At 39.3% G+C, this 12921-nt stretch overlaps 1 protein-coding gene and 1 non-coding gene across 2 annotated transcripts in view; one reads left to right on the top strand and one right to left on the bottom strand.

Annotated features, from left to right (window-relative positions):
• The window catches only part of LPCAT2 (lysophosphatidylcholine acyltransferase 2), a 72727-nt gene that overhangs the window by 37857 nt on the left and 21949 nt on the right, over positions 1-12921 (bottom strand). The window contains exons 9-11 of the mRNA XM_019980002.2: positions 8015-8097; positions 4611-4736; positions 2605-2758 (exon numbers count right to left, since the gene is read on the bottom strand). Coding sequence (XP_019835561.2) covers positions 2605-2758; positions 4611-4736; positions 8015-8097 — 363 coding nt within the window. The remainder of the gene's footprint in view (positions 1-2604; positions 2759-4610; positions 4737-8014; positions 8098-12921) is intronic.
• Positions 6068-6139, top strand: TRNAG-GCC (transfer RNA glycine (anticodon GCC)). Its single transcript has one exon. It is a non-coding gene; the product is annotated as a tRNA-Gly (tRNA).

Here is a 12921-nt window from a genome sequence, read left to right as displayed (position 1 = left end):
CAGAGTGAGTCACGCTGGCTTACGAGGGTTTATTGTAATCCTTGGTTTACACTCCCTTCCCTACTCCCAAATCTTCCCGTACATCCAGTGCTATAGAAACAATGAGGCCACTGGCAGGTATCATTAGTCACCAAAGACAGAACTGGTGTCAATACAATCCTCTCACTGCTGTTATGACACTTCAACACCTGAAAGGTGGGGCAACCTCTATAGAGATTATTTTTAATCTTGATTAAAAATCTTGACAAGCATAACGTCTGCTGTGCTCTGAACTTCCTTGGTCCCTGTTTCATGTCACTTTCCATTTCCGCACTTTCTGTCCTTATTTGTACGTCCCTGCCATATTCCTTCCTGTCACCAAGTTCATATTTCTAAAAACTTTAAGATTGCTTTTATTGTTCCCAGAGCCATACCAAAAGATGCTATATAAATCTCATAGAAACACAAGTAATGGTACAAATGAAAAGAGCCTTTCTTTTCCCAATTTGCACAGTTACATCTAGTAATTTATCTCTCCTTTCCCTTAAATCTTCATTACACTTTTTAGCAGCACCATCGCAGTGATACATGACCTGTTCTTGGACAAGGAAAGGTTATTTGTATGCTGCAGTAAGCCCGGAAGGGAGGTTTGCACAATTCATACAGAAGACGGTTGCTTATCTGCCTCATGTTAAAGAATAGTTCATCTAAGAGATCACAGAGTAAGTTATTAGGAACATTAATGAGCTCTGGGTAAGAAGAAAAAAAAGCAAGCTCTGTCCTGGTTTCTGTCATCAAGCTATAATTTCTTTGCAAAGTATCTTTTCCCAGTGGTAGATAGAGAACTGGGACTTCTGGTGCCAGCCAGGATGGAATGATCCCAGGGCAGCCTATCTCTCCTTCTCACTACAATCACAGACTCTCATTGAAATTCAAAAATCACTACTTCTGGGATTTCCCTGGCAGTCCAGTGATTAAGACTGCAGGGGCATTAAGACTGCCCCCAATGCAGGGGGCATGGGTTCAATCCCTGGTCGGGGAATCTAAAGATCCCACATGCCTTGTAGCCAAAATAATAATAATAATGTAAAAAAAAATTTTTTTAAAGACTTCCCTTTCCCCTACAGAAGGCGGGGCGGCGGGGGGCGGGGCGGGGGGGGGGGGCGGGCGGTGGAAGCAAGCACTATCTCTTGCAAGCAGGAGGTAGTTGAAAAACAACTAGTTAAGCAGTGCAATCATGGAGGCCTGAAGGCAAAAGATGAAATTATTAAATTGTTGAAAGGGAAGAACTCTATACAGAATTCTATATATGTACAACCAAAATATCCTTCAGGAATGAATGCAAAATAAAAAGATCACAACCCCAAGTATTTAACCAATCCTAAGTGTTTGCCCAAGTGAAAGGAAAATCTACATTCACCCAAAAACCTATATGTGAACACTTTGAACAGTTATATTCATAATAGCCCCAAGCTGGAAACCAAATGTTCCTCAATTGGGGAATGGATACACCAAGTGTGGTACACAATAGAAATACCACTCAGCAATAAAAGGAGACAAATTACTGATACAGGCAACAATATGGCTGGATCTCAGATGCATTATGCTGAATGAGAGAAGCCAGACCCAAAAGGATATACAAATGATTCTATTTGTATGGCATCTGGAAAAGGTAAATCTAAAGGGATGGAGTGACTGCCAGCAGTTAAAAGTGAGGGAAGGGCCTGACTACAAAAGCATACCTACAGGGAATTTTTCCCCCAATTATTGTGTATCTTGAATGTGGTGGTAGTTACACGCTTCTACGCATTTGTTAGAATTCACAAAACTATAATCATAAAGTGAGTTTTACTGTAAGTTTTATGTATTAAAAGAACAAATTGAAAGAAAGAGAACTTGAAGTCTTGATGCATTTTTCCTAAGGAAACTTTTGACAATTCAGTTATCTAACTCCGTGTACATACATATTCATAAGCAGAAAACTGAATCCCCACTATAAGGACAAACAGTCAAGCTTTAATTAAAAACTTTGTTATAAATAAACTAAAATCTATTTGGTCTTCAGATGTTTTGGGGAAAGTCCAGAAACCTTCAGAATAGAACAGTGCCTCCAATGTCATCAATGCATGATTTTGACATAAATTTTAAAATTCTTGCTAATTATATAAACCTTTCCAATTCTATACACAAATATGGTTATATGGTGACAATATTTATTTCTGACCTGGAGTTTAAAAGAAACAGAAACCACAGTTGTTTGGGGGGTGGGATGGGAAGGAGGCTCAAGAAGGAGGGGATATATGAATACATATAGCTGATTCACCACAAACTAACACAACATTTGTAAAGCAACTATATTTCAATAATAAAATAAAAATAAAAAATAGACACTCATAATTGTTGCCATACACATATTCACAATTATTATTCTATTACTATTATTATTACTACTAGTGCTACTACTACTACTGTTAAGGGGAAAAAATCAAAATCATACAATTCAACTATGGGCTCAGTCTTGTTCTTTAACGGTGACCTAGCAAGTTTTTCTAATGCCTGCCATGCTGATTTATATTCTGTGGGGACTTGTGAAATAAAAATGTTAAAGATTAAACTTTAACCTACCCTGTCAAAGAGTGCAAAAAGTTGTCTCAAGACATCTGAAACAGGCAACTTCAAATACTCTGCAAATTCTTCAATGCCAATTCTTCCTCCTTTTGAGGAACTTGCAATAGCGGCATACTCATCCAAATGCTTTCGAATTCCATCCCAATCCAATCTAAACAAAGAGTTATGAAGACACGTTATTAGCCCTTCACAACCCACATGGACATTTTGTGAGTGCTATTTTATTCATGTGTCTGTGTTTGAAGTGTTAATATCTGAAAAGGAGAATAAAATGAATTATTTTAAAGCACATATTGGATATGATTACAGACTTCTGATTTTTTTTAAGAGTATTAGCATAACTGTAATTATCCCAAGTATCTGAGAGAAAGAAAAGTAACTGGGAGGATGAGCAATGTGGTAGGATAATAAATGATTCCTGAGAAGAAAACAAGGACTCACATTTTAATCTAAATAGTACTTAGTAAGTCAACAATACTTACTGAGTTGTTTTAAAAAAAGATATAATTCTTGCTTTCAAGGTGTTTTCCAGCTGATAATGGGCTCACATTTCACAAAATGTTGTGATGGGGGATTCATTAGACTATGCACACTTCCTCCAATGTTAGTTATAAAAAACTTTAAAACCCTGGAAAATATACTGTGGCTTATATCACATCCTATAGAATTAAACAGGTGACTTAACACATACTTCTACATCTAAGTTCATTGACTAACTAAAGTTTTCATATCTATAGGAATATTGTAAAAATATAATATCACAACATTGTTATGTAGAAGATATAAATAGTATTTCCTACATCAATTATCAAAAAATATTCTTTTTAAATCTTATTTATTTATATGTGGCTACGCTGGGTCTTTGTTGCTGGACTCAGGCTTTCTCTAGTTGTGGTGAGGGCGGATGCTATTCTTCATTGCGGTGCCTGGGCTGCTCATTGTGGTGGCTTCTCTTGTTGCAGAGCATGAGCTCTAAGGCACATGGGCTCCAGAGCTCAGGCTCAGTAGTTAATTGCCCGCGGGCTAAGTTGCTCCTTGGCATGTGGGATCTTCCCAGACCAGGGATCAAACCCATGCCCCCTGCACTGGCAGGCAGATTCTTAATCTAGACCACCACAGAAGCTCCCAAAATATTTTTTGTTATTTTTGAACTTTAATACAGTAACTGGTTCTGCAGCTCCCTCCAAGAGAGGATGCCAAGGTCTACTGAAGTAATAAATTCTGCAGATCCCTGATGCAGCTGAAAACAATGAACTGTAATCAGAGAGGGATGAGGAAGCTACACCTTCATACCATGAACTACAAAGGGAATGTTCTAAACAGTCTTAAACTAGATCATAAAATCACAAAGGAGTATTTTGCCTTAAAAAAAAAAAAATTATGTGCCCAGAAGGAGAAGGTTGATCTAGGGAAGTATTTAAAATGTAATGATGATCAGAGTTGCTACTCTGCAAGTCAATTCCTATTTCACATGAGAAGTTCTGACCACCTCATGCCAGTACCATATAACTGTGCCATCCTTCTCTTTTTTTATATAGACCATTTTTAAAGTTTTCATTGAATTTTTAGAATATTGCTTCTGTTTTATGTTTTGATTTTTTGGCTGTGAGGCATATGGGATCTTCACACCCCAACCAGGGGTGCACTCCAACCCCTGCATTGGAAGGCAAAGTCTTCACCACTGGACAGCCAGGGAAGTCCCTATGCCATACTTCTCATAAGAAGGTGGCAGGACTGACTGACTGCTCTGAGCCGTTTCTGAGTAGAGAGGCAGATTTGTGCTGACCCATGTTTACTATCTCTTGTTCTCCCACTACTAACAAACATTTCTGAAGTAGCATTTCTTTAAAAAACAAAATTGTATAAACTAAATGGCTTTCCTAATAAACACCATGTAGGTTCTAGAGCTAGGCAGTAATGAAACCAAAGAAAATAAACATACAGGATTTCAGATCTCTTTCAGACACCTTTAGGAAAGTGTGGTGATTTAAAAATATGCTTACTTCAATTTCCGGCTGATTTTGGTAAATTCCACCAACCCAGCTTCCATAGGCAGTGTCAACTGGCCAGCTGAAATCATCAATCTGCAGTCTTCGTAGGTGTGATCTGTTACTGGAATTTTCAGAGCTCTATAAAGTATTAAAAAGCAAACAAATTCAACTTTTTTAAAAAGGTGATGATTTTTCAGTAAGCTTGAATTGGTCAACAAACAGTAAATGGAAAAGTATTTACTACCTTTTGAACCAGTGGCTTTGGCTTGTTATTGCCAAAGACACATATTTCTTTACTTCACAGATTTCCTGTGGCCCAAGTCAATCTCCTCATGTCTGTGTGCTCTGCCAGTTCACCAGTTTTGTGCTTTGACTACAATGATAATAGTAGTTGACTTCAGTCCATGGAAAGTAATGAGAAAACTTAAGTTCAAGACTCTATGGAGTCTTTTACCAGCTGTGGCACTTTTGGCACTTAACCTAAGCCTCATTGTTCTCATCTGTGCGTAGAATAGTCACTTCCTCCACTGGGTTACTGTGGGCTTCCTTAGTGGCTCAGTGGTAAAGAATCCGCCTACAATGCAGGAGATGGCTGGAGCCACGGGTTTGATCACTGGGTCAAGAAGATCCCCTGGAGAAGGAAATGGCAACCCGCCATTTCCTTAAATAACCCTGGTTATTTTAAAGACCAACTAAGAATCCCTATGGACATGATATTTAAACAGATAAATGACACCTAGATATTATAAGTGAATAGTTTATACAGATCACTAGTCATCTGCATTTTTTCATCTTTTAAGTTTGAAGATTGTCTTCTTGTTACCCAGCAATCTTCAAAAAATACTGAACAGAACTGATAATAAGATCATATTTCTTACAAACCTAAACACCCTCCATCCTCAAACAGGTGCACAACTCCAACCACCTCCCTCCTGCTCAGAGATCTACTAATAGGGAACCAGACTTGGCAAAAATACATATTAACAAGAACTTGAAAAGACACTTGATTGATGTTTGGCAAAACTAATACAATTATGTAAAGTTTAAAAATAAAATAAAATTTAAAAAAAAATAAATAAAACCAAGGCTGGCAAGTCCAAAAAAAAAAAAAAAGACACTTGAGTGACAAGAAGAACACCTGTGCAGTACATAAATTTCCTGCAGATCCCTCTTGGCTAAAGTTTTATTCACACCTATTCAGTGACAATCATAACATTATGTCATCAGCTGTTATTTGATTTTGCTGAATCATGGCTAAGAACATTAAATTTTCAATGAATGCAATATAAAGAAACATTTTTTTCTTACCTGCAACTAAGCTGTTTTGATTAATAACTATTTGGTGTAAAAAATATGAAGAATTAAAAAACATTTCAGGAATTATAACAGTGAACAGAACAAAACAGTCAAGAACTTGGGCTTTGGTAACATGAAGTATGGCTCTGAATCCCAGTCAAGAGACTCTCACTTCCCTGGTGGCTCAGTGGTAAAGAACCTGCCTGCCAATGCAGGAGACCCAGGTTCAAGCCCTGGGTGGGGAAGTTCCCCTGGAGAAGGAAATGGCAACCCACTCCAGTATTCTTGCCTGGAAAATCCCATGGACAGAGGAGCCTGGCGGGCTACAGTCCATGGGGTCGCAGAAGAGTTGAACCTGACTTAGTGATGGAGCATGCATGCCAGAGACTCTCACTATCCACCATGGTCTTGAACAAAACACTTTGCCCTCAGAGCCTCTGTTCCTCACCTGTCTCAGAGCTGCTGTGAAGATTATGTTACATAACACAAGTAAATGGTCTAGCATAGCGCTTGGTAAATATTTATTGGTGGTCGACCACCATGACTTACTTTGACTTGGCTCTTTACCATTTCAAATGCATTCAACAAATACTTTCCTACTTGACTCTCATAATAACCAAAACCATGAGAAAGGCCAAGCAAGGATTAGAACTCCCACTTTTACACATGAGGAAAGGAGCCTTGGAAGGAACTTGTCCAACCTTGTGCAACTAATTGAGGTCTTTCTTGCTCTTTTTATTTTTTTGGTCACCCTATGCAGCATATGGGATCTTAGTTCCCCAAACAGGAATTGAACCCGCACCACCTGTGCTGGAAGCATGGTGTCCTAACTACTGGACCACCAGGGAAATCTGCTTCCTTATTCTTTATCCAAGGCCCTTCTACCTCCATGCCTCCAAATCCAGGAAAAGGATGCTTAAACAAATCCTTCCTCTGTTTTTAGGCACACACAAAAAAATGTTTTTAGACATTTCAGGAAGCCAAAATATCTCATATAAATTATGTCATTTCCTTATACTTATCTTCCTTCCTAACTTTTGGACATAAGCTACTATGAAAACACAAGGGAAGAGGGAAGAAAACAATATCAAAGCAAATTTTGTAGCTGCTCAAGAAACTAGGTAAATCAACTACATGCTGGGACATACAGTAACAAAACTTTTTCAGCCAAAGACTTAGACATTTATTTTTTTGAAAATAAAGTTAGTTTCCTGTGAAGTATTAATATATATAATATACATAAACATACTGATATAATGTATATAATCTTGTTTATAATGCCAAATTCAGCTATGAAGCTAAATTCAGAGTTCTCATTGCATTTTCACTAAGAGAATAAATACAGCTGGTTTATTAGCTCCAAACCCACTGCTGGACATGACTGAGGGAGGTGGTGCTGGGAAAGCGTGTACACACCTGGAGGGCTCTGAGACTGCCTGGGTGGTGAGGACAGTATTGGGTTGGCAAAAAAGTTCATCAGGGTTTTTGAGAAAAAATGAACTCAATATAACACTCTTTCATTATAGGAGGAGAGGTAATTTATATAATCAGAAGAGCAATCAGTTAAAACTCCTTTATGTGCAGGAAAACACTTGGCTTATGTTTTGCAGTTTCTAAATCCTAAATTATATCCATCCCCTTAGTGAGGGTGACTTTTCCCCTTTTTTAGGCAGCTAGTGCATTCCTTGCAGACTTTTTCCTTTTCAGTGCTGTAATCATTTATGCCTTTGAAACACCCAACCTCAGCAGCTACATGGAGGCTGAGAGGATAGAAGGTGGGTCATGGCACGAACGGCTCAGACCATCTTTGGCTGATGGTGACAGGCCAGGTTGGGGGAATCCATCCTTTGGAAGTCACTGGCTGGTTTCTTCTGGGTCATGTACCCTTCCTGCTCCCATTCTGGCAGAGGCACGTTACCAATAGTTTGGGGTTACATCTGGGAAAATATTTATAGACTGTCTTACTGACTACATTCCTGGGCACATTCTTTTTCCTTACCAAAATGAGTTGGGGAATGAGGCCCTCAGAAAGAAAAAACAAAAACTTCAAACAATAGTAAATGTCATTTACCAATAATTTAAAAACTATTTACTGATTACAATCACATATAGATACTTACTCTGCCATTACATTCCGGATTGTACTGGCAAAAAGGACAGGATCACTTCTTTCTTCATCACTTGGTACTTGAACAGGCATAAACTGAAAGGCAAATAAACCTTTCCATTACAATTGTGAGGCCTAATACTTTAATTGCTAAATAAATTAGTTTATAAGCTGTCATTATATGAAATCCCCTGCCTTTCTAGCACACAGGTTACAAGATAAAATGTAAAGAACACACTGTGCTTGGACTCAGGAGATGTGAATTCAAGCTCTGGGTCTTTCTGTATGTTAACTATTATGACCTTTAAGTTTTCTGAACTGTCTCCTCAACTCTAAAAAGAGGGCTATGATCACCCACATCCCTGGTTGTGGTGAGGATGAAATGAGTCAATGTCTGGAATTCTGGAAGTTGTAAAGCTGAAACTGCTCAGATCTTATTCTCAAAGCTGCCTTTTCTCCCACCCAGCCTTTGTGTTTGAAAATGTTATTAGGAATAGCACTTTGTTTTTTGCAGTTTATCTTCTCTATCCATTCCTATATCAGTCATACTTTATCACTTGATCAAATTTTGTTTTATCATTTCTTCTGCTTGTTTTTTAACCCTATGTGGGCTTTCTATCTTTCGTCTAACATCATGTTTTCCTTTATCATTTTAAATTTTACTTTTTTTCTCCACGTGATATTCTGTGATACCTCATTGATACTGCCCTTGTTTTTGATTATAGTCTTCTAACATTAACAAGGTTCTGGTACTGTATTTAAGTCATTTTAGATTTTTTGAGCACCTACTATGTATCAGGTAAGAACAGGACCCTAACTCCTGCTCTAAAGAAGATACATATCTTAATAGGGTAGACTGACACAACACACACGAACTATCATTACCCTTAATGATAGGGCTTAATTAACTTACTTAAAGTTATATAGGTCACATGACCAGGATTCAGCCCAAGGCCTGTCATATTTTACAACTCTCCTGGAGTATGAGCATGAGTGACAGGAAATGATTAATTTGGTCAAGGGGCTGGAAAAAGCAATCAAAGAGGTTTTACAGAAAAGCGAACACTTGATCTTGAGTTTTTGAGGATAAGCATGATCTTGTCAATAGCTGCCGTTGCTAAGTCGCTTCAGTCGTGTCCGACTCTGTGCAACCCCATAGACGGCAGCCCACCAGGCTCCCCCGTCCCTGGGATTCTCCAGGCAAGAACACTGGAGTGGGTTGCCATTTCCTTCTCCAATGCATGAAAGTGAAAACTGAAAGTGAAGTCGCTCAGTCGGCCCGACTCTTGGAGTGGATAACCAAAGGGGAAGAGGCTCAGAGTTTTTGAGCAGTAACTTCGGTGGCAGGGAGTGGATAACCAAAGGGGAAGGGGCTCAGAGCAGGGAGGAGCCCTGGAGACAACTGCAATCAACGTGAGTGATGGTAATAACATGAGCAGAGGGAGGGAGGATATAGAGGCCAGAATGGACCCAAGGGACATTTTTAGGATAAAATGGACAGAAATCATAGGATAATGTCACTTTACTTCTCACATTTTTTTTTTAACATCCTCTCCAAGAGGACAATGTCACAGTGCGGAGACAGCATGGGCCTGGGTTGACGCCTTGGCTCTGCTATGCGAGATCCTGGAAATGTCATTTAGCCTTTATAGGCCTCAATTACCTCTAGTGTCAAAGGAAAAAAATTGACTAGATTCCGTCCTTTTCAACTGGACTTCTAAGTCTAGCTTTTCACTTAGTACCCAGTCATTCTTTAAGCTGGAAAAATAAACTAAGCCACCAGAGGTCCCCACATCACTTATATATCCAGAGCAACAAACAATGCAAATAAATATTTCCAAAAGTTCCCTCCATCATGTTCAGGTTAAAATCTCTTACAGTTGCTTAGGATAAAATCCAAGGGAGAAAACTATGTTAAAAGAGATGTTCACAGAAAAACTAACAAAATAATATGATCAATTAAAATTTTAAATTGTCAAATAACTATTCATTTTTAAAAAGCCAAAGGATCATTTATAATACACTTGATTGGTGGGTCATAAAAGCACATATTGAAAACCCTAAAAAAATAAATTGCTGTTACACTGCTAACCGAACACAATACAATGAACTATGAGTTTGGTTGCTTTTAGTGCTGGAAGTATTTTCCACAAAAACAAATTCCACTGAGAGTCCAAAATAATTAACAGTCTGGATTTGACACTCATAGGTCTTGGAGGCCCCCAACCCTTCTGAGAAGCCATTCAGTGGAAATTCTAATAAGTCACTTCTCCTTGGAGAAGACTTTGTCCTCTATATCACATTTCCAATTTGTACAAAGTCATTCAAGGTTCACTGCATTAACATATCTTTTATTTGGAAGGAAGATCAGCCAGAGAGAGGGTAACATGATTGCCATTATCTATCACTGAACCCTAATACACACCTAAATACCCCAGTGACCCCAACCACAAATTTTCTACCACAAAGTTTCTACCTTTATCTTCTCTTGCTATCCTCAGTATCCACACTGATGGCCTATCTTGATTTCACAGCCCCTTCACCTGGCCATAGATACCCTTCTCAACCCCGCCCTGGCCATTCTGATCTCCTCCTCTGACAAGGTTTTCCATGAGACTTTCTCATTATCTATCAGTGTTTACTCCTCCCTTAACCTAGTCATGCAGAAACTCCAAGAACCTGATGGTCTCTCTCAGCACCTATTCATCCCTCTCTATCTACCCCCTCCTGGCAACATCTGTCTGCCTGTCTACACTGGACTTTGGGAGTCAGACACTTCTGTATGACCTTTCTGTCACCTAAATCTGCCACTCCCGCCATATGCAGGGTGCTAATCACATGCTCAGTCACCTCTCCTGATCCTGCCTTCCTACTCCTGTTAGACAGTGATGCTAACTGAGAGATGCTCAGCAAAGGTACAAAACCTCATTGGCTGAGGCTACTACAAACTCATGTTCAAGTCCTTGGAGCTGCTTGAAAAATTATGTAATTTCTCAAGGTGACCATGCTGGCTCCAAATATAAAAGTACTTTTTTGGGAATTCCCTGGCAGTCCAGTGGTTAGGATGCCACACTTCCACTGCAGGGGACATGGGTTCAATCCCTGGTCAGGGAACTAAGATCCCACATGCTGCAATGAGACAAAAAATTTTTTGGTTTATTATATTGAAGATCTTTTATCCTTCTAGTTTGTGCAGGTGGGCCAAAACATGTGATCTTAACACCAAGTCTATTTTTTTTTTTTTTTTATTGTCGATGTGATGGGTGAGGATCAAGTTATTTAAATCGAACCTCACTGGTACTTGGAAGTCCTCTTGTATCCCTCTTTGACCTGCTGCCAGCCTATTTTCCTGTTTCAAACATGGTCCTTGTGTCTCAAGTTGCAATTCCACTTTCATTTCAATGACACTTCATTTTCAACTTTAGAAAGAAGACAGTGAAGGAGTTCAGGACATGCCACACCAAATATGCCTCTTAGATATATTGATTATTTTAAGCTGAAGACACTTAAAAACAGCAATGGAGGGAGAGGCTTTCTCTAAATTCCCCTTATCTGCCTATGACAGATCTTACAAAAAGAACTTAATTGTCCTAAATCTCCTCCTAGGGAGTTTCATCATACAGGCAAGACTGACTCTCATCAGAGGGGAGGAGACCAGAAGGCAACATCACACCCAGACAAACTTTATCACACACCATCACATCTCCCATCTCTTCTAAGAGCCTACTGTTCTTTCTTAAAAATCATTTATTCTCCCCTAAGTGGCCTATGCCCTTCCCACCCTTGCTTTCATTATTAATAATAAGGTATGCTGCTGCTGCTGCTGCTAAGTCACTTCAGTCACGTCTGACTCTGTGCGACCCCATAGACGGCAGCCCACCAGGCTCCCCCATCCCTGGGATTCTCCAGGCAAGAACATTGGAGTGGGTTGCCATTTCCTTCTCCAATGCATGAAAGTGAAAAGTGAAAGGGAAGTCAATCAGTTGTGTCCAACTCTTCGTGACCCCATGGACTGCAGCCTACCAGGCTCCTCTGCCCATGGGAAATAATAAGGTACTCAAATCTCACTTTTTTGGGTATTCACTTTTTATCCCCTGTGATGCCCTTGTGCATACCATATGGAAAGTTAATAAATCTGTATATATCTTTTCTGCTGTTAATCAGCCTGTTGTCAGTCTATTTCATAGACCCAGGAATCGAACCTGGATAGGTAGAGGGAAATCTCTCCTCCCCTAGAGCATCCCATGTGAACTTCAATTCACTTTCCCATTGCACCTGAGATAGGCTCCCCAGGTCCATTCCCCTCCTCACTGCAATCTTCTCTCCTCCCTTACTCTATTTACTCTGTACCATTTCAACCCAGACGAGGAGGAGGTCAGAGTCTAACTGGACTGCTTCCCACACTAGCATCCTTTGTACTTTTGGTCCCAAAAGTACCTCCTCAAGGGCCTTAGACTCCACACAAGATTAAGCCCCAATTCTCCCAAGCATTGTTTAAGGCTCTCTGTTACCCAGAGCCAGTCTTTTGCATGAATACTCTGAACCAGTAAAGCTGGTTTATTCGTTATTTAATGACCACATGAGCACATTCCTTTCTATTAAATAAATGATGACAAGAGGAAGATTGATTAGTAATGATACTACAATCAATCTTTTCCTCCTCTAAGTAACAGAAAAGGATTTTAACAGATGAATCTTAAGAAATGTGCAGTTCTTTGAAATAGTGCCATTTGCAGAGATGTAGATAGACCTAGAGCTTGTCATACAGAGTGAAGTAAGTCAGAAAGAGAAAAACAAACACCATATAATATCACTTATATTTGGGATCTAGAAAAATGGTACAGATGAACTTATTTGCAAAGTTTGCAAAGCAAAAATAGTCATAAGCATTGGACCACCAGGGAAGCCCCTTGCGAGAGT

Source organism: Bos indicus, chromosome 18, assembly GCF_029378745.1.
Source record: "Bos indicus isolate NIAB-ARS_2022 breed Sahiwal x Tharparkar chromosome 18, NIAB-ARS_B.indTharparkar_mat_pri_1.0, whole genome shotgun sequence".
NCBI classification, from domain to species: domain Eukaryota; kingdom Metazoa; phylum Chordata; class Mammalia; order Artiodactyla; family Bovidae; genus Bos; species Bos indicus.
Note: the sequence above shows the minus strand (reverse complement) of the source record. Positions and strands in the feature narration are given on the sequence as shown.